Below are 23,265 nucleotides of genomic sequence, written 5' to 3'. Positions count from 1 at the left end.
AGCAAAATGTGTGGCCAAGCAGAGGGAAAGGTGAATAGAGTGCTAGGATGCATCACTAGAGAGGTCACCAGCATGAAGGAGGTCCAAATTCCCCTATATAGATCTTTAGAGAGACCCAATTAAAGAGGAGCTCCAGGCTCCTTCAGAAAGAATTAAAGTCAGCAGCTACAAAACAGCTTCCCTCCCCCTGCCACATTTGCCCTCCGAAGGTGGCAAATGTGGCAGGGGGAGGGAAGCAGTTTTGGGTGGAGCTCTGCTTTAAGAACACGGTTTTCAGTTTTGGAGACCTCACTTACAACATATTGGGTTGAACGAGTCCAGAGAAACAAAAATGGTGAAAGGCCTGAGAGAAACATCAGTAGAGACTTCAGGAACTAAAGATGTACAGTCTGAATAAAGGAAGGAAGGTAAAAGGGAGACATGATTGAACCCTTTTAATAAATCAAAGGAGTGAATAAGGTTCAAGAGGGCAATAATTTCACTCTGAAACCAAGGACACGGCACATGATCTCAGACTAACTGGAGGAAAATTAAAACGAATCTTAGAAAGTATTTTTCTGAAAGGGTAGTTGATGCTTGAATAAACTTCCAGGAGAGGTAGTGAGCGAGTCATCAGTAAATTGCTTCAAAAATGCTTGGGACAAAACAGATCTATACTGGCAATAAAAAAAATTCAAAAAAAAAGGCTAAAATTTATGAACTGGAATAAAAACGTAGGCAGACTTGGACCACCTAGTCTTTTCTGCTGACACTTTTCTATGTTTCTAATAGAAAAATAAAAACCTACCAGCTGATCCTGATTCAGCTCCTCCCCATTTCTTAAACGATCTCTGTAATCTTCTAGTTTAACCTGAAGAAAAACAATACAAAGGTTGAAGTATCCACAAGTATATCTGCCAAACCTGTATTGGGTCTAGGTCATACACAGTCAAGCAGAACAGTTTGAAGACCACGTTTCCCATCAGTTTCTCAAAGAATTTGAACTGTCACATATTAAAGACGACTGTTTTATAATCAAGAGATCAGGAAGATGCTAAATAAAGCATTACACAAATTAGCATGCAATACAGTTGCCCAACCATGCACAACTAGAATATCAGCTACTGCAGGTTTTGGATTCTCAAAAGTTATAGAAGGGAAGCTACCTTAATTTTTCACTATTTTTTCGATTTTGATGCTTTCAGCCTCTAATCCACATGCAGGGCACCAGACGCATGAATTTCAAAGGTTTTTTTAAGCACGTAATTAGAGCCTGAGGTTCCAATTGGCTTCAAAAAAGGGTGGGCTCGGAGTGCAGAGCACTGCACCCTGAGCCCACCCAGTTGTGTGACAAAAGCGAATAGTCACTATTGTCTCCCTGATTCTTCTCCCAGCCATTTAGGAAGAGAGTCCTGATACCCGATCCGCCAGGAGTCTTAGGACTCCCATCTGATCAGGTCTCAGGACCCACTTCCTGTTCAGCCAGGAAGAGAAGCAACAGCCCCGGCTCTTCCCTTGGCAAGCTGGAGCAAGGAGCAGCAGCCCTACCCCCGATCCACTTCATCTGCCTCCTAAGGCAAGGCCTCCGGTTGTCACCTTCTCCTCCGTCTCCCATGGGGGGGGGGGGATTTTCACCTTCCTGACGGTCTCCCGCAGGGTAGGAGGAGGTGTGTGGGTGGTGTTAGTGCGGGGCAGGTTTGCTTGCCACCCCACCACCTAAAGTTGAGCACCAGCCACCACTGTTTTATGGTCTTGATTCAAGTATGCAGGCTGGGTATGTAAATATCCAGCTACATGCTTAAACCAGGTCAGCAGCTCCCCAGGTAGTTGAAGATAATTTTGATGAAACCCAACAAGTCTGCAAGTGTACCTCAAAATAAGAATATCAATAAGTTACAACGTAAAACTTATTTTATATAGATGTGTTAGTGATATTTCAAGAATTTTTTCCACTTAATTTTGACAATTATGATTTACAGCTAGTCAAAACCCAAAATTCAGTATCTCAGAAAATTTGATTATATAAGACCAATAAAACCTTATATGCAACAGTGACGGTATTTCCAACAGCCTTTCAGGACAGCACCTGGAGAGAGTACAGCTCCATCACAAAATTCCCAGGAAACATTGCAGATCTTTAAATCCCTCCTCTTCCACCATGTAAGAGTTAGAGTAGCCTCCAACATGCTGGAAAACCAAGCACAGAACAAAGCACCACAACAAGTTAACAAAATCCTATTTAAGAATAAGAGATGCTGTCCTGAAAGACTTAGCAAGATCGTCACCTGTCCAACTAAGGTTCTCCCCAATCACCATTTAGGACAGCACCTGGAGAGGATAACCAAGAAACTTACCCTAGGGTGTGACCACTGCCTGCAGTACCCTTCTGCCAAAAAAAATAAGAAATGGCCGCACACCACTGTAGATCAAAATCCTTTAGACATCCCAAAAATTACAGGCATCAGAAAGCTGGGTAGATGCGTTTCGCACACTTCACATGTGCCTAGTCATACACAGGTATGTGTGCAAAACAGTTCTTATATAGTCCCAGGCGTCACCAGGTGCTAATTGTAGACTTCCTGTGGCATAAACCTCACATGTGAAAGAGACCCATGAATATATAATTGTATATATCATATATAGACAAAAGAAAAACAAATAACCAAAAATGTATGTGCAACGTATTGTTCTACAAAGGCCAAATATAAAAAAGAAATTAAAAAAAATTGTCAAACCACATAGTCTTGTGTCACCCCGTATTTTTATACTCAAACAATTAGCCAATAAACAGTTATCCTTCCCCACCCTGATAATATATACACATAAAAACACATACATATCAATAGATGTGGGGAATCTGCTAACAGGATCGGGAAAAGACAAACAGCACAAGACACAGACAGAAAGACAATTGACACAAGTATACTGAAACCCATTCATATACTATGTGGCCCACATCTGTAAAGAACAGATTGGGCACCACTGCATATAAACCACCATTAAATTGTTAGGACAAAGCCAAGAGGGGGCAATGGAGATGGGCAGCACGATCTGGGTAAAACAGTAAACCGCAATATTACTACCCCCCATCAATCAGTACCTTAATTTACACCCAATGTCTAGCAAATATCTGAATACATCAAAAATGAATGGAAGAATGTATTGAAATACATGCCTAGACAACTTCCATACACAGAATATCAGATGGTTATGCTACACATAATATTCTGTACAATTATAATATTGGTAAACATGACAAATGTGTAGTACATCGTTAACCATCCTCTGCACAAATGGACAACATATTAATGTGTGCCGATTGCTGTCGGGAGGAAGTACACTATACTAAAAAATGGCTCACATACCACTCAAAGCTTTAGGCCAGAGGTCTCAAACTGGCGGCCCTCCAGCTGTTGCAAAACTACAAGTCCCATCATGCCTCTGCCTGTGGGAGTCATGCTTGTAACTGTCAACCTTGCAATGCCTCATGGGACTTGTAGTTTTGCAACAGCTGGAGGGCCACCAGTTTGAGACCCCTGCTTTAGGCTGTTGGGAGACAATCCACAGAGCTAAATTTTGAATAGCATGATGTGGGCTCAGTGTTCTCTTCTGTAAGCTTGAAGACAATGTCCAAGAAGATAGGGGCATATTGGGCTCTAAGGATACTGTGGGAATTGAGGGTCGAAAAGTTTCCCACATTTGAATTGTTGGATGAATCCCTTAAACTATGGACTGATAACCCATCTACCCGTTCCTTCACCTTAATTGATATAATAGTATAATAGCAAAGAGGAAGGAAATGGAAGTGTTGCAACAGGATCTATGGGAATTACAACAAGCTCAAGCTGCTACAAGGTGTCAGTTTGTTGCAAGTCAGACACGGAGGGTAACCTATGGAACAGCACCTTAGCTGGATCAGACTCCGATCAATCACCACCTCGTTCGGCTATCAGAGGTGCACAAGCTAGCTCTACCCCTTCCACGGCAGCAAAAAAAAAAAAAAAAAAAAAAAAAACCCCACAAGCGCAAGTCCCACAAGAGGGGACGGAATCAAAATACAAAAACACATAGAGGCCGCAGAGGAAGGAAGGATGGAGGAGCAGAACAGGTATCCATCACACAGGACGTTTTCCAATGTTTTGAATTGATCTGACAGTTCTTGTGGATAGTGAAAAATTGTTATCTAAGGGACTTCATTTTTGTCCACAAAGACGTCTGACTGACACTATTGAGGTTAATAGATTTATTACAAATCTTACCATTAAAAAATATTTTGCAGCAGGAGGTGTTTATAATGCTGTGTGATCTGTGCCTGGGCCTACTAACAGTGAATTGGAGGGTGTAGATCTTGGTTTCAGGGAATGTGCAGTTAGCGATATGGAAGATTTATTATCGCTCAATAGCCTACACTGCACCAGCCGCTGGCACCGGTGCCATCAAACTGGTTATCTTTAATATCAAATCTGATTTTTATCCTGTTATTTGCCACAGTCCTGATGCGACTAAATTTCAAAAATCAGTGGAGCGGGATCTGACGGCACTAGCCCAGCAGGCAATGGGAGGCACTACAGAAAGGCGTGATAACCTAACTAGAAAGGAAATCTTTAAAAGATCTAGAAGACGAGTCCATCGTCATTTGTAACTCCGATAAGGGAGGCCTTATAGTTATGAATACAACCTCCTACAGAGAGGAGGCTGTCTGTCAACTGATACCCATGCCTATATTAGGCTTAGGGGGGACCCCAGTAAGCAATATAGAGCAGTTCTTGTGGGGAGAGGGATTAAGGTGGGTGTTAAGCAAAAAGAAAATCACTAAAATTATACCAGAGTGAGAAGACGAAGGGGAGGACTGTATATCAACCTTTATCGCATCTATGATAGCGGCCAAGGATAGATTTATCCAGTTGACGTTTATTCACAGGGCATACTACACCCCACATAGGATGGCCAACATAACTGAACTTAGACCCTTCACGCCCCAGATGCAACACAGAAGTAGGCACATTCTGGCATATGGTGTGGGCCTGCCCTAAAATCCAAGCCTACTGGGAACACATAGCAAGGAAGCTGAGCGAACTGCTGGGGACTCTGGTGCCAAGGGAACCAATGGTACTCCTGCTAAGCTACTTAGGGGAGATTGAGGGGGATAGATATGCTAAAGTCTGCGTTACTGTCACTATTCTATGCCAGGAGGGAGATAATGATCCACTGGAAGTCAGCTGAACCCCCCATACTGAAATCCTGGCAAAAGGCAGTTGATTTAGTACTCCTTGTACAGGCTCACCTATGAGAACAGGCAATGTCCAGCTAAATTTGACAAGGTGTGGACGGCTTGGGTGAGGAACCAGAAGAGGTGGGGGACCAAATGATGGCTTTGCCCCCCCCTTCCCACTGGGTGGCACCTGACCACACCAAATAAAAACTATTTTAATACACAAGCTAGGCAACTGATAGCCTCCCCCAGGGGAGAGAGATAGAGTACCCTAATGTGGACCAGATCTAGATGGGAGTAAACTTGGGAATTGTCACTGGTTGGGAAATTGTAGAAATTATATTTTGTAGGATGCTAAATATGGATATTTTAAACTGATACTGTAACCAAGCAAGATTTGATTGTCGGAAGCTGACTGTATTGTAATACTGATTTGTTAAAAAAAAAAAAAATATATTATAATAGAGTGTCCCACCAGCACTATATTTTATCACTTGCCTAAAACACATATTATATATCCCCTCTAAGGACGGACCATCATATCGGGTATCAATTCCCTTAATGAGAGGCTGGGACAATGGCTGGACAAACAATTACAGCCCTTGGTCCAGCAACTCCCTGGGTATCTGAAGGATACCAATCACCTTCTCAAAGTTGGAGGATTTTGAATGGGAGAGCAGTTACTCGTGAGTCACATGTGACGTTGCAAGTTTATAATCTTCAATTCCCCATGACCTTGCCATTTTATCAGTCTCTTTAGAGACAACAGATTTACCCATTGAGCAACGAGATTATATCCTGGAAGTTTTGGAGTACTTGTCCCACCCATTTGTTTTGATGGAGTGTTCTAACTCCAGGAGGTGTGGGGCTGCAATGGGGGCTAAGTGGTCTCCCTCCTTAGCCAACCTGTACATGGGTTGGTGGGAGCAAGCCCACATCTTTGGAGTTGAAAACCCCTTTCGGTACTCCAATAAACTATTCTTCAGGTTTATAGATGACTTGATATTCGTTATGGAGGATGGGATATCCAATTTGACTCCATTCTTGGAATATCTTAATTGTAATAAGAATTTTACTTTTACTGGTGAGGCAAATGATAGAGAAATCTACTTTTTGGATGTTCTGACAGATGTCAAGACGGAGGGTTAATACCACCCTATACAGAAAACCATTATCTGGTAATTCCCTCCTGTTGGCACAGTCGGGACATCCAAAATATACCATCAAAAGACATACCTGTGGTACAGTTTCTATGGGTAAGAATATGTAGGGATGATTTCGACTGAGCTTGAGGGCAGCTGCCCTATATAGTCACTTTCTACAGAGAGGGTATCCAAGGTGGAGGATTAACAGAGCCTTGGCAATTGCACGAAGCAAAGACAGGAAAACTCTTGTAGATAGAAGTGTACAGGACAAAAGGTAGTCCTCATCAAAATAAAAATGACCCTATTGACTCCATTTAGTACTGAATTTGGAGACAAAGACAGACATCTCCCTGTTTTGTTTGCTGACGATGTCTGCAAATATATTGCAGGAAGGTATCAATATAGTATCTCAGAGGGCACCCACATTAGATCGCACTCTTGCAGTTTCTTTGCTAGTAGGCCCATGAAAATCAACTACATGGCTACACTTTAACAGCTTGCCGACCAGCACACACGATGTACGTTGGCAGAATGGCGCTGGTAGGCAGAAGGGCGTACAGGTACGTCTCCTTTAAGAAGCGGTGTCGCGGGCCCGCCACGGTCTTCGTGACCATGACAGTGGGTCCCACAGACTCAATGTGTGCTGCGTGCCTGTGTCATGGAGAGGAAGAACGGGGATATGCTTTTGTAAACAAAGCATTTCCCCGTTTTGCCTAGTGACAGGACAGAGCAGTGATCACTGTCCCGTGTGGTAAAGCCCAGCCCCCTAACAGTTAGAATTACTCCCTAGGACACTCAACGCCTTTACTGCCCCCTAGTGGTTAACCCCTTCACTGCCAGTGTCATTTACACAGTAATCAATGCATTTTTATAGCATCGATCGCTGTATAAATTACAATGGTCCAAAATAGTGTAAAAAATGTTCGATGTGTCCGCCATGTCGCAGTCACGATAAAAAAAAAAAAAAATTTTAAAAAGCCATAAAAACTAGCCCCCCCATTTTGTAGACGCTATAAATTATGCGCAAACCAATCAATATACGCTTATTGCGATTTTTTTATACCAAAAATGTGAATACATATCAGCCTAAACTGAGGGAAAAAAAATTGTTTTATATATTTTTGGGGGATATAGTAAAAAAGTAAAATATTGCGTTTCAAAATAGTCGCTTTTTTGGTTTATACGCCCCAGACGATGTCCTTGGAGATGAAATGCGTCGGGAAGGTCCCCACTGCTGCCTATTGACTCTGTACAAGCGCTCTTTTATCCAGCATCATGTGAGTTTTTTCGTTTGAAATAAATGTTACTGTTTATTACGGAATTACGCTATGTGGTCCTTTTTGCTTTCTCCTCTGCCACCTTTGCCCTATGGATTTCTGAGAGATCATTCCCTACGTGTCCTCATTGGAGTGTGAGCGGGGTATATTCAGTCTACAGAAACCAGCACTACCTTTATCTATTCACTGCAATACAAGCTTGTTTGACACGCAGAGCGTATGCCCCGTCATGTTCAAACATTCTGGTAAGCCTCCTCTACACATGGTAGTGATTTGATTAGTCACCAATTTCTTCCAATGGATTCACACGTTTTTTGATTGGAACTTTCTGGTGTTAGATTCCACTACTTTACTTCCACAGATTTGGATTATATTCAACTGAATTTTTCCTATGTGATTTCACATGTATCACTTATATATGGACAATTTTTTTTATATATATTCACCGTGTTAGTTTGCATTAATTCCATTGCTTATGTGATATTATCACTAATAACTTCACTGGTACTTATATATGGACATTTTTCTTTATATCTACTCACCGTGTCTGTCTGCAATTATTTATTCATTTTTTATTGATGGCTTTTGGCCTTGAACCCACCTTCACATAGCGCTACACTTTATTTTATATTTTTTTCGTTGCCATTTATCTAATTTGGTGTGATGGCTGCTGAATATTTAGAGTAGCGCAGAATTACTTATTTTGATTTCTTTTACATGTGAGGTTTATGCAACAGGAAGTCTGCAATTAGCACCTGGTGACACCTGTTCTAGGTGGGACTTTAAGAACTTTTCTGAAGACATACCTGTGTAATAACGAAGCACACATGAAGTGTGCAAAAAGAGTCTACCCAGCATTCTGATGCCTGTAATTTTTGGGATGTCCAGATAGAGGATTTTGATCTACAGTGGTGTGCGGCAACTTCTTCCAATTTCATTGTGTGCAGAGGCAAGCACCTGCTGGATCATTAGGCTTCCTTATCTCACCTGGGAGCGGCAGGTTCTCTTTTCCACACCTTTCTGCCAAAGACCTGGTTTGCAGCCTACAGTAGATCCAACCTGTAGTGTCATATGAAGGTGTCAGGAACCATGAATCAGGCGTAGACAGAAAATGCAGAAAACAAAATAAAAAAAAAACCTTTTAATAGAGTGGTAAAAATGGTGCAAATAGTAATAGTCAACACATAGCCAGGGTTCGGCAAGCAAAGATGGTAGTCAGTGCAAGCCAGTAAATCAGGAAGCCAGAGATCAGTGTAGTCAGACAAAGCAAACAGAATCAGGAACCAGAAGGGATGTCAGCCAGGCAAGTCTTTAACAGGAACACAGCAGAGAAACTTCAGATATGAACCAGGCAGCTTAAATAGCCAGAAGGGGCTGACAAGCAGGAAATGATCACCAGCTGAGGCACTGTGGAACGATGAGTGCTGGCAATTAACCGACAGCCGAGCACTGAGCCTAGTCCTGACAGAAAGTAGAAAAGCTGGACCATGTGCCCGCCTTGCAAATTTGCTCAGGCAAAGCACAGCCCAAAAAGCCGCCACCAATCTTGTGGAATGAGCCACTATACCAGAAGGAGGTTCCTTTCCCGGGGACACATGCTTCCTTGATGGCCAATTTGAGCCATCTTCCTAGCGTACTCTTGGAGGCCCCTTTTCCTTTGCAAGATCAAGAAAATCAAACAGCGCATTTGATTTCCTGAAGTCCCTGTTTAGGACCAGATACTGTAAGAGGCATCTTCTCACATCTAGAGTATGAAAGGCTTCTTTCCCCGAATTAGCTGGAGCTTAAAGTAGGTAGCACCATTTCCTGAATGAAAGGATAAAGAAATTTTTAGCTGAAAAGCGGGATCTGTTCTGAGAATTACCCGATCTGGAAATAAAAAAGGTTCTGCAAACAGGGCCTGAATTTTGCTTACTCTTTGGGCCGAATTGATACCAGAAAAATTGTTATTTAAAAACTAAGATGCTTCTAAAGATTCAAATTGAGTTTGTGAACCCCTGTAGTACCAAGGATAAATCCCATTTGGGAAAAAGTTTTTAGGGTGCTAGCTGCCAAGCCCTTCTCCATTCCCTAATGGATTAACCACTTGCCAACGGCCTAACGCAGATATACTGCGGCAGAATGGCATGGGCAGGCAAAAATCACATACCTGGTATGTGATCTGGTGCCCGAGGCAGTCAGCTTTGTTAGGGGAGCGATCCAGGCTGAGGGGGAGGCCACTCATTCGTGGCCACCCCCTTGCGATCGCTCCCAACGAATGACAATCTTCCTCTGCTGCTGTAATGTAAACAGCGGCAGAGGAAGTAATGTCATCTCTCCTTGAGTCAGTCTTTTTGTTCCAGCGCTGAGAGAAGACATCGATGTGAGTTGCACCAACACTACACTAACAGTAGAACACACTAGGCACACTTTTCACCCCCCAATCACCTGTACCCCCCCCCCCCCCCCCCGTCACAATGACACCAATAGCAGGTTTTTTTTGCATTGGTGTCAGTTTGTGACAGTTATAAGTAGTAGGGCAGTTAGTGGTAGCCCCCTTTAGGTCTAGGATACCCCCCTAACCCCCCAATAAAGTTTTAACCCCTTGATCACCCCCTGTCACCAGTGTCACTAAGCGATCGTTTTTCTGATCGCTGATTAGTGTCACAGGTGATGCTAGTTAGGGAAGTATATAGGTTCGCCGTCTGTTTTATAGCATCAGGGACCCCCCATATACTACCTAAGGTTTTAATCCCCGATTGCCCCTTAGTTAATCCCTTTCACCAGTGATTACTGTAAAACTTACGGGTGACACTGGTTAGTTTTTTATAGTTTCAGGGCACCCGCCGTTTATTACCTAATAAAGGTTTAACCCCCTAATCACCCAGCGGTGATACAAGTTAAGTTTTAGGGTCAGATAAGGTCTGCTTCGCCCCAAGCAGTGTCAGGTTAGCGCCAGTACCGCTAACACCCATGCACGCAGCATACACCTCCCTTAGTGGTATAGTATCTGAACGGATCAATATCCGATCCAATCTATACTAGCGTCCCCAGCAGTTTAGGGTTCCAAAAAATGCAGTGTTAGCGGGATCAGCCCAGATACCCGCTAGCACCTGTGTTTTGCCCCTCGTCCCGGCCCAGCCCACCCAAGTGCAGTATCAATCGATCACTGTCACTTACAAAAACAATAAAACACACAACTGCAGCATTCAGGCCTGATCCCTGCAATCGCTAACAGGTTTTTTGGTAGTGTTTTGATCCCTGTCACTAACAGTCAGGAGTTTTTTTTACCCGTGAGTCTCTAGTGTACCACTAAATTTAGAGCCCAAAATGGCAAATCGAAGGCACACTAGTGAAGAGGCCTACACATTTCTGAGAATGACAGATAGTGAAGAGGAAGTAATTTATCTGTCAGATTCAGGCTCAGAATACGATCCTGTAGACAGCAGCTCCATGACAGATGGCTCCAAAGATGGAGTTGTGGTCCCTGCCACAAGCACCAGCGGCCTAGTACACCCTGGTCGTACATCCAGCACTGCAGTATCACGTGGTGACGTGGCGAGTCCCATGAGTGCAGTTCAAGCTGGCGAGGTGGCAAGCACAATTAGTGTCCCGCTGCCACCAAGAAGACGAACACAGGCCCGTCGTGCCCATAGTGCCCTTCCTGCTGCATTCGCTAATCCTAATTGGGAACCCACCACTTCTACAGCCCCCCCCCCCCCCCCCCCCCCCCCCCCCCATCATTCACTGGCCAACCCGGCATTCAGGTGGAAACAGTTGAATTTAATGTCACTTGATTTTTATTCGCTGTTTTTCACCAAAGATCTCTATAGAACTATTGTGGACCAAAGCAATTTGTACGCTGGTCAACACATTGCCACTATTCCCCAGTCCTCCCTTGCCAGAGATTGGAGACTAATTACGGTCTCCGAATTTAAGCTCTTTCTGGGCCTTTCCCTCAACATGGGCATAACCAAAAAGAGTGAGTTGCGGCCATATTGGTCCACTGACCCAATTCACCATATGCCCTTGTTCTCTGCCTCTACGACCAGGGCACGATACGAGCAGATCTTGCGGTTCATGCACTTCAATGACAATGAACTCTGTCGTCCTCGTGGAGACCCTGGATATGAACGGCTCTACAAAATTCGGCCCCTTGTAAACCACTTCAACCAACGTTTTGCAGACTTGTTTACTCCCCATCAAGTGGTCTGTGTTGATGAGTCCCTGATTAAGTTTTCTGGCCACTTGTCATTCAAACAGTACCTTCCCAGCAAGCATGCCAGATATACGGGGTCAAGATGCATCAGCTCTGTGACAGGGCCACAGGCTATACATTAGTTTTATGGTTTACGAGGGAAAAGATAGTCACAGAGCCAACAAACTGCCCTGACTACATAGGAAGCGCTGGCAAGATTGTGTGGGACTTGGTGTCGCCCTTATTCGGAAAGGGGTACCACTTGTACATGGACATTACACGAGCGTGCCACTTTTTAGACACCTTTTTGATCAGATTGGAGCATGTGGCACCGTGCGACCTAATCACCGGGGCTTTCCCCAGCGGCTTGTAGATTCCCGTCTTAGGCTGGGGGAGAGAGCCTGCTTGCAGTGTAATAATTTGCTCGCTATGAAGTGGAGGGATAATAAGGTTTTCGTTCTTACCTCCCTTCATGCAGACACGACGGTCCAAATTACTACGGGGACTGGTGTTTGAGAAACCAGTGTCCACAAATATAACCAAAATATGGGAGGGGTGGACCTCAATGACCAGTTGTTGGCGCCGTACCTAGTTGCCCGTAAGGCCAGACGCAGGTACAAAAAAAGTGTCTGTTTATTTCAATTGGCTTTGCTGAACGCTTATGTGCTATACAGATCTTCAGGACGGACTGGATCCTTCCTTAAATTCTAGGAAGAGATCATCCGAGCCCTTCTGTTTCCAGACGATGCTCCACCTCACCTTCCCCAACCAAATGCAGTAAGCCGGCTGCATGAGAGGCATTTTCTTTATGTCCTCTGAGTACCCCTACCCAACGAGCCCGCCAAAAAAGATGTCATGTCTGCAGCAAGCGCGGATATAGACGTGACACCCGCTATTATTGTCCCTCCTGTCCTGACAATCCAGGTCTTTGCATTGGTGAATGTTTTGAACGCTACCTTACACTAGTTGAGTATAAGCGTAGGGTACAGCACTGCACAGACTAGGACACTTTCACAGGGTCTCCCAAGATGCCATCGCATTTTGAGAGACCCGAACCTGGAAACGGTTAGTTACAAAAAAAAAAAAAAAAAAAAAAAAATTAACCAAAAATAGTTGTCGTTTATTGTTCTCTCTATTCTTTCTATTGTTCTGCTCTTTTTTACTGTATTCTATTATGCAATGTTTTATCATGTTTGCTTTATAGGTATGCAATTTTTTTACTGTTTACTGTGTTTTATTGTTAACCATTTTCTTGTTTTCTGGTATGCCATTTAGCTGCAGAGCGGATTTATTCATCTTGACAGCAACAGCGTTTGCTTCCACGATACATAAAGCCCCGACTCCAGCGCTGTCGGAGGTGATTTCACCACCACAGTTACATACTTCAGCATATATGCCGAAGCATGGGGGCAGCAGGGGCGGAGGAGCGATTTGCTCCTACCCTTTGCAGGAGGACACCCCCATGCTTCGTATATATATATATATATATATATATATATATATATATATATATATATATATATATATATATATATATATATATATATATATATATTTTAGGCACAGGTTGCGCTAAATGTTTTTTTACCTTTTTTGTATTTGCAGGTATGGCAAGTCTTACTGTTATACTGTAATGTTACTTTGTTTTATTGTTAACCATCATTTGCTTAGCAGGTACGCCATTCAGTTGCAGCGCGGATTTGTTTGTGACAGCAACAGCGTTTGCTCCCACGATACATAGAGCCGTGAATCCAGCGCTGTAGGAGGCGATTTCATCACCAGTTAAAAAAAAAAAAAAAAAAAGAAGGCGCATATATGCCAAAGCATGGGGGCAGCAGGGTCGGAGGAGCACCCCCATGCTTCGGCATATATAAACAGTGCATGTATGCCCATCAGAAGTGGGTGGATGAAGGGAGGTATTCTAATGGTGGGCATACCCACCGATCAATTTTTCGTTCACCCCACAGGCTGCATGAAAAAAAATTTACAATATGCCCAACAAGGACCAGCAACGTACTGGTATGTCGCTGGACTTTTAAGTGGTTATATCAGAATGATGCCTGGAGGTTTAGTTATCATCTTGGTATTCTTTTCAGCCAGCGGTCGGCTTTCATGTAAAAGCAATCCTAGCGGCTTATTTGCCTCTAGACTGCTTTTACAAGCAGTGGGAGGGAATCCCCCCCCCCACCCACCGTCTTCCATGTTTTTCTCTGGCTCTCCTGTCCCAACAGGGAACCGGAGAATGCAGCTGGTGATTCAGCCAGCTGACCATAGAACTGATCAGAGACCAGAATGGCGCCAAACATCTCTATGGCCTAAGAAATCGGAAGCTACGAGCATTTCATGACTTAGATTTCGTCGGATGTAAACAGCACCATTGGGAAATTGGGAAAGCATTTTATTACACCAATCTTGGTGTGGTCAGATGCTTTGAGGGCAGAGGAGAGATCTAGGGTCCAAGACCCCAATTTTTTTTTTTTTTTTTTTTAAAAACGAGTACCTGTCACTACCTATTGCTATCATAGGGGATATTTACATTCCCTGAGATAATAAAAATGATTAAAAAAAAATAAAAAAAAACGAACTTTTTTTTTCTTCTTATTTTTAAAAAACCAAAAAGCACCCCGTCCACCCCAGCAAGCGTCAGTCTGGTGTCAAATGTAAACAGAAATTGCACCATGCATGTGAGGTATCACCGCCGCGAAGGTCAGATCGAGGGCAGTAATTTTAGCAGTAGACCTCCTCTGTAAATCTAAAGTGGTAACATGTAAAGGCTTTTAAAAATGTATTCAGTTTGTCGCCACTGCATGTTTGTGTGCAATTTTAAAGCATGTTGTGTTTGGTATCCATGTACTCAACCCAAGATCATCTTTATTTCATCAAACATTTGGGCAATATAATGTGTTTAAGTGCATTAAAATTTTTTTAAAAAAGTGCGTTTTCCCCAAAAAAAAGCGTTTGAAAAAAATCACAGCGAAAATACTGTGAAAAAAAAAAAAATGAAATGAAACACCCACCATTTTAATCTGTAGGGCATTTGCTTTAAATATATAATGTTTGGGGGTTCAAAGTAATTTTCTTGCAAAAAAAAAAAAAATAATTCTCATGTAAACAAAAAAAAAAAACAAAAACAAAAAGTGTCAGAAAGGGCTTTGTCTTCAAGTGGTTCGAAGAGTGGGTGATGCGTCTAAATGTTGTGCATAAAATGCCAGGACAGTCCAAACCCCCCCACCAAATGACCCCATTTTGGAAAGTAGACACCCCAAGCTATTTGCCGAGAGGCATGTGGAGTCCACAGAATATTTTATATTGTGACATAAGTTGCAGGAAAAAAGACACTTTTTGGCACAAAGTTGTCACTAAATGATATATTGTTCAAACATGCCATGGGAATATGAAATTACACCCCAAAATACATTGTTGCTTCTCCTGAGTATGGTGATACTTTTATGGGGAAAATTTTCAAAACTTTGTGACAAAAAGTGAGGTCTGCAAAATACTCACTATACCTCATAGCAAATAGTCATTTGGGGGGGGTTGTGCCATCTTGGCTTTTTATGGCCTTCAAAACTGAGATAGGTAGTGAGGAGTGAAATCAAAAATTTACGCCCTTAGAAATCCTGAAGGCAGTGCTTGGTTTTCGGGGCCCCATACACTGCTAGGCTCCCAAAAAGTCCCACACATGTGGAATCCCCATACTCAGGAGAAGCAGCTAAATGTATTTTGGGGTGAGCAATATATCATTTAGTGACAGCTTTATGTAAATTTTTTTTGTCATTCAATCACTTGGGACATAAAAAAAAAAAAATAATATTCAAATGGGCTCAACATGCCTCAATTTCCTTGGGGGGGTCTACATTCCAAAATGGGGTCATGGGGGGGGGGTTGTACTGCCCTACCATTTTAGCACCTCAAGAAATTACATAGGCAGTCAAACTAAAAGCTGTGTAAATTCCAGGAAATGTACCCTAGTTTGTAGACGCTATAACTTTTGCGCAAGCCAATAAATATACGCTTATTGACTTTACTAAAGACATGTGGCTGAATACATTTTGGCCTAAATGTATGACTAAAATTGAGTTTATTGGATTTTTTTTATAACAAAAAGTAGAAAATATTTTTCTTCAAAATTTTCGGTCTTTTCCGTTTATAGTGCAAAGAATAAAAACCACAGAGGCGATCAAATACCATCAAAAGAAAGCTCCATTTGTGGGAAGAAAAGGATGCAAATTTAGTTTGGGTACAGCATTGCATGACCGTGCAATTAGCAGTTAAAGCAACGTAGTGCCAAATTGTAAAAAGTGCTCTCGTCAGGAAGGGGGTAAATCCTTTTGGGGCTGAAGTGGTTAACTCCAAAACTGAAATTACATTTTTAACTTGATACTTGGCAGAGCACCAGGAATTTTTTCCATACCTTTCATGTGAATTGCTATGGTCACTTTCCTGCTTGAGAAAAAAAAAAAAGTTAGAGATGAGCTTTTCTGGCCCTGGTCCTCAGAAACCAGGCCGGTAAATTTTAACGATCCATCTCTGGATGGTTCAGGGATCCTTGGGCTAACAAGTTCTTCCTGCTCAGCAACCTCCATGGGGGCTTTGAGGCTAGATTTAATAGCATCCCCAACCAGTATTTTTGGCCAGAAGGAGGAGATTAGGATTAAAAAGTGGATTCTTCCTTGAATTTTGAGCACCAGGGGTATAAATTGGAAGGGGGACACCTAGCAAAGGGTAGCTTCATGGATGGACCAGCGTCAGGCTCCACCGTCTCATCTTCCCAGACCTGACCATCAAGAATACCTCCTGGTTCGGACTCTACTCTCCTGCTTAAGAGGCCTTTCAGCAGATTTTGCAACCACTTTAGGTGGATAGCGGTCAGAGAAGCCACATTGTATTCTGCCCATGTAAGGATCTGCAAGGCCAGCTCCAGCAGCCCCTTGCTTTGTTCCCCCTTGTTTTGACACACAAGCCATTTCAGTCATTGTCCGTCAGGACCCTTATATGCTGCCCTTTGCTTGCTGGAAGGATATGTGGCCTAGTAAAATGACCTTCAACTCCCGCCAAAAGGATGACTTCCTGGCTTCTGTCTTTGACCAGGATCCCTGTGCCATCCTGCCTTCTAGGTGAGCTCCCCAACCCCACGTGCTTGCATCTGTAGTCAATCGTATGTTCAATGAGAGACCCTTTGCCAGGTTGGTCGGAATCCCCCACCACAGGGCCCTCTTCACACTTGTGGCAATCTTGATTGGTTTCTCCAGATTCTTGGTACGACTATTTTTGCAGAATGTCTATTTGGAGTGGACGAGAATGCAGTTTAGCCCACTGAACAGCTGGAATGGATGCGGTAAGCAGCCCTAGGGCCACCATGGCCACCCTGACTGTCACCAAGAGGTCGGTCTGAATTTGACTTCTCGTAGACTGGACCTTCTTGATCATCTCGAGGGATAAATTTTTTTTGGTGTACCGAATCTATATAGTGTACCCCAGAAAATGTACCTCCTGTGCCAGAATCAGATTGGATTTCTCCAGATATAGAAGTCACCCCAGGCCCTTGCGGTGGACATGGATCTCTTGAAGGTTCACTAGGACCTGACATCTGGAATCTGAACAGAAGCAGGTCATCTAAACAGGGCACAATAGATATCTCCCTCAGCCTTAATGGTTCCAGTGCTTCTGTCATCACTTTGGTAAATACCCAGGGGGACGATGAGTCCAAAGGGTAGAGCTCTGAATTGGAGATGCCAAGTGGTCTTTCCCAGATTGACAACGATTGGGGCGTGCAAATACATGTCTCAGGTCCCGAGACAGCATGAAACAACCTGGAGACAATTTCTTCACAGAAAAGACTTTGTCCATCTGGAAGCACTTGTACCGGATTGATTTGCTCAGAATCTATAGATTTAGTATCAAGCGGAACTTAAATCACCAGGGGCAGCCCCATCCATTAAGGGCACACGGGCGCCACCCTCTCTCCAGCCACCCCCTCAGGACTGATAGATGCATGCATCTATCCATGGCCGCCACCCCCTATTGAGGCGTCCAGCCCCTTTTCAGATGCTGTGCGCCTGAATTCCAGCAGCAGGGGTGTTTTTTGGAGCACCCGATTAGAGCCAGGCTCTAATAGGCTTCAAAAAGGTGGACTTGGAGCGCAGAGAATTGCGCTCACAGTCCACCCAGATGGGTTCGAAAAGCAAATTAATATTTGCTTTTCTAACACTGAACCGCCTCTCCGCCAATCAGGTAGCATGGGTCTAATATCTGTCACATGACTGGCTGAAGGCACTGGCGCCCCGATTTGACACCTAGCAGAACGGAAGGAGAGAGGGGGAAGCATGGAGGACACAGGAGCTGTCGCACAGCTCGCCGCCATCACCTGCTGCCTGACCCACCACCAAGATAGGGCAAGTGCCAGGCAGACAGCAGGCGATGGGGCACAGTGAGGCCGCAATTGAAGGGTTTTTTTTTTTCAGTTTGTGTCCCCCCACAAAAATTTGGAGCACCAGCCGCCACTGATCACCGACTGAAAAACTCACACTGGAAGTCATGAAACTTCAATTCTGTGCCTCTCCACTTTTCCTCTAGACTCAGGGACCTAGATTTCCAAACGAAAGCCAACATTTTCCAGTGTCCATGATGATTTGAGGAGCCATGACATCTGCTGGTGTTGGTACACTATTTTCTCAAGTCCAAAGTCAGCATAGCCCTCTACCAGAAAATTCTAGACCATGTCACGCTTCCCTCTGCTTACCAGCTTTATGAAAATGCCGATTTAATTTTCCAGTAGAACTTAGCACCTGCCCATACTGCCAAAAATACCAATACCTGGTTTAATGATCTAATATCACTGTGCTTGATTGGCCAGCAAACTCGCCTTACCTAAACCCCATAGAGAATCTGTGGGGTATTGTCAAGACGAGGATGAGAAACCGGACCCAATAATACAAACAAGCTCAAGACCACTATCAAGCAACCTGGGCGTGCATAACACTTCAGCAGGTCCACAGGCTAAGTGCCTCCACCCCACATTGATGCAGTAACTCATGCAAAAGGAGTCCCGACCAAGTATTGAGTGCATACTATACTGTACATTTTCTGTACTCTTCAGTAAGCCAATATTTGTTTTAAAAACACTTATGGATTTATGTAATATTCATATTTTCTGAGATGCTGAAAGCCATAATCAAAAATAAAAAGTGCTTGAAATATAGCACTCTAACGCATCTACATAAAAACTTGAGTTTCACTTGTTGAATTACTGAAAAACTTGATATTTGACACTGGATATTTGAAACGTACCTGTATATCCTTAAAGTGGTTGTATACCCCTTTAGCACATTTTTTACCTTCAGGTAAGCCTATAATAAGGCTTACCTGTAGGTAAAATGAATATCTCCTAAACCAGTACGGTTTGGGAGATATTCTCCTTGCATGCAGCCACTGACATCAGCGGCGCTTGCATCTGATGATCTGGCAGATGATGCCGGAAAATCAGAGCTCCTTGATGGAAAGAAGACTCCCGCGCGCATGCGCGGGAGCATCATCGCAGCTCCGGTCACTCAGCGCCGGAGCCGCAAACCCGGAAGAATCACACAGGCAAAATGTCAGCTCCCCGGCAGGGACCGGAAAATGGCGTGGGGGCTTTGTGCTAAGGCAAGTATTTCATAATGAGCTAGTATGCCTTTTCCTTGTTTTTTTCCCCTCTTCTGGTATACAACCGCTTTAAAGCAGTAGTAAACCCTGGGTAAAACCCCCCCTCCCCCCTAGAAAAAGCCCTACAAGATAATGGCATAATGTGCTAGTATGCATTGCATTATGAAATACTTAACTTAGAACGAAGCCCCCGATAAGTCAGACCTTCAGAGCGCATGTGCCGCTGCATGCAGGATGAATATCTCCTAAACTGTACGTTTAGGAGATATTCATTTTACCCTCAGGCAGGGGCGGACTGATAACTCTTGGGGCCCCCAGGCAATAGGAGATTATGGGGCCCCCCCGGCAATCAGAGATTATGGGGCCACACAGTATACACACACACAGTATACAATCACACAGTATACACAGACAGATGTAAAAAAAACAGATTTATACATACTGTCCCTGGTTTTACTGAGGCTGGCAACCCTGATGGGGCCCCCTATGGGCCCAGGGCCCTCGGGCAGTGCCCGAGTCGCTCAATGGTCAGTCCGCCCCTGCCCTCAGGTAAGCCTTATTATAGGCAAAAAGCAAAGTAGGCCATACAACTGCTTTAAAGTTGATTTTAAAAAAAATAATTTAATTTGAACCGCGCTTTGTGATGTGTCAGAATACAACAAAATATACAATATATACTCTTATAAGTAGTATTAACAGCGCTAGTTCAGGTGATCTGAGGTTAAAAAAGTATGTCACTAAACTCACGAATAAGTGGGAATGGACATTATATCCGCTGCATAAACTCAAAGGTAACATTAAAGTAGTTCATTGCATAAAGAGGACAATAATCGCAATCAGGGAATATAATTCTTCTGGAGTGCACGTATCCAACTAGACCATCACCACGTGAATAACCCTTATGGATGTGAGCTTACCAGAGGTAAGACAAAGACAAGCCTGTCATCTCCTTTTCTCTTTCAGATCGGCTCCTCCACCACCAGATTCCCTCAGTCCTCAGTCAAGATCATGTATTATGATGTAGAGAAATAGAAGGGGAGACTCTCCAGTGTAAAATTGTTTACAACAAACCCACAGAAGATCCCCCCCCTAAAGCAATGGTGTTTACACAATGAGTTTATGCAGCGGATATAATCAGTGCTCACACACTGTTTTGGTATTCTTTGAACTATTGATTTAGGGACTGCTGGTTCCTTTATACTGCACTGGACTCTTGATATATACATATTTTATAGATATTTTTAGGATTACTAATCTCATGTCAATTCCCACTTATTCGGGAGTTTAGTGACATTACACTTTAACCTCAGATCACCCGAACTAGCGCTGTTAATACTTGCTTCTTATAAGAGTATATTTTGTTGTATCATGTGTTTTTATTTTTATAACAGCAGCTTGCAATCAGTCTTAGTGGATTTATTTCCATCCCTGTTTTATTATACCGTGAGCGCTTGGACCTGAGCTGCTTGGCAACTCTGATGTGTCAGAATAGTTGTCAGAATATTAACAATGCACTAAATCATATATATTACAATAAAGTGCAAGTGCATAGTTAAAGTGCATGTTCCAAGACCCCTGATGACATCAGAGCATGCTAATGAAACGCATAGGGTGCCTTGAGCGCAATACGCCTCTTCTGCCCCTTGCAACGCAGCTGGAGCGCACACAGCGTTTTCCAACAGAAGTTCGTATTGTATGCTGCGATGGATACATTGGCTTTTTACTTTTTAAATAAATCGTGACAAACTTCATTACGGAATCCATTTCTTTCATTATCTCACTGATGTTTGGATGTTTGATGGCACAATTCGTGATCGGAAGAAATTCCTTTGTTGGTCTGATCCCTCTGCGTTTTTGACTACCTGTAATGGATGTCATGGAGTTCTGGCGAGTAGGATGTTTGGCAGGTGTCGGAAGATACAGTCACTCCTAATTGTTCACCAGGATTAAGAAGACTTATACACAAAGTTTATTTGGACAATAATGTGCTCATAAATTAGATTTTTTTCAACCATCAGTATTATGGACATTTTATATGCACTTGGCCAATGTTTTTTGGAACATGCACTTTAACTATGCACTTTATTGTAATATTTATGATTTAGTGTATTGTTAATCAATATTCTGACAAATCACAGAGCACGGGTCAAAGTAATTAATTTTTATATCAAATGGGTTTTTTTTACCAACAAGCTGCTCTCATTACCAGTATTTGTTCACGTTTAATAACCATTTGTGCAGGTTTGGGGCTAGACCATTCTTCCCAACTTTAAAGGACCTATAAAAAGTCAACGGATAATCTGGTGGCACTTTAGAATGTAGATCCTTGGGCACTGGCCTACTCTTGCCCCCCCCCCCCCCCAAGCCCAAGTTAGGCAGCTGTTATTTTATATAAAAACCACCTCAGAGATAATGTAACACAAAGACACTAGTACCTTCTTTTTCTCAATGTTGCGGATTTTGTGCTTCAGGCTGACATATCCATTCTCTAGATAAGTCTCATAAACCTGCAGAGGTGTTGCGGTAGATGACAGCGACGACTGCAGGGAGCTGAGGCCATGCTCAGACTGACTCTTGATATCTCGTATCAGCTGCCCGTCACCAGTGGGACTGGATTGTGAGAGCTGCACCATTGTAAAGGCCTACCCTACTGAAAGAGGAAAGTGTTAATGGCATACAAGGATTTATCAAGACAGAAAAAAGGACACAGCATAATGTAGACAGAGGTCACACCTCTACCATGTCTCCAGTAATTCAGACCGTGAGGAATAACGCATAGATATAATTGGTGGCTTTTCAAAAAAATAAAAAAGAAACTTAAATCAGATGTCCAGGCTTACCTAGAGTGATTTTAAACTATCACATTGTAAAACAATCTATTCTGTTAAAAATAGAAATAAAAGACTAAGCCCCAGTTCACACAGGGGCGACTTGTCAGGCGACTTAGCCGTCTGACAAGTCGCGTCCCGTTCTGTACTACGGAACCGTTCTAATAGGAGCGACGCAAGTCGCTCCGACTTAGAAAAAGGTTCCTGTACTACTTTTGGGGCGACTTCAGGTGACTTGCATTGACTTCTATACAGAAGTTTTGCAAGTTGCAGCTGAAGTCGTGTGCAGGTCGCCTCTGAGTCGGCCTGCAAGTCGCGTTGCCCCTGTGTGAACCGGCAGTAAAGATTTGTGTATAGATATAAAAAAAAAAAATTATAATTACCTTTTTTTATAAGTGATCACATTCTCTCGGTTCTCAGAGTCACACAAGAGCTGGGGGGGAGGAGCAGCAACAATGCACTGATGGAGAGGCGTGTCAGGACAAGTCTGATCATTGGAGAGAAAGACGAGTTTCCAGCATAGCTAGAGAACTGACCACAGCATGTTCTCCAGCTTATTGTGGTCAGTTTAATAGTATAGCAGAGGGACTGGCAGAAATCAGGGATTTCACATAAAGCAAGTGAAACAAAGAGCAGGATACTTATTCCTACCAGTACATGGTATCGCAGCCACATCAAGAATATGAAATGTTGGGATAACACTTTAATAGTTCTATATCCTTTACCATCGTGTGTGCTGTATAAAACATACATAGCCTCAGCTACATACAGAACACAGCACTGCTCCGGGTGTGACGAGACCTTCCCGGACGAGACCTTCCTTTCTCAAACCCAGGAAAAAAAAAAAATAGCGCCCTGGCTGAGCACCTTTAAGACTTTCATAGGCAGCTTTGTATTCCATCAATGACCACAAAGCTTCCTCTGATTGGCCGAGTCAGAGGCAGGCTGATGACATCACAATTTCCGGCTCGGCCAGAGGAAGCTTTGTATTCATTGATAGACT

At 43.2% G+C, this 23,265-nt stretch overlaps 1 protein-coding gene across 1 annotated transcript in view; it reads right to left on the bottom strand.

The window, feature by feature from the left end:
- Positions 1-22,067, bottom strand: part of CAPRIN2 (caprin family member 2) — a 108,691-nt gene extending 86,624 nt beyond the window's left edge. The window contains exons 1-2 of the mRNA XM_073623595.1: positions 21,870-22,067; positions 788-850 (exon numbers count right to left, since the gene is read on the bottom strand). Coding sequence (XP_073479696.1) covers positions 788-850; positions 21,870-22,067 — 261 coding nt within the window. The remainder of the gene's footprint in view (positions 1-787; positions 851-21,869) is intronic.
- Between the last annotated feature and the right edge of the window lie 1,198 nt (positions 22,068-23,265).

This window comes from Aquarana catesbeiana, linkage group LG03 (assembly GCF_042186555.1).
Source record: "Aquarana catesbeiana isolate 2022-GZ linkage group LG03, ASM4218655v1, whole genome shotgun sequence".
Classification (NCBI taxonomy): Eukaryota; Metazoa; Chordata; class Amphibia; order Anura; family Ranidae; genus Aquarana; species Aquarana catesbeiana.
The sequence above is the reverse complement of the archived record's forward strand: the minus strand, read 5'-3'. Positions and strand labels throughout refer to the sequence as shown.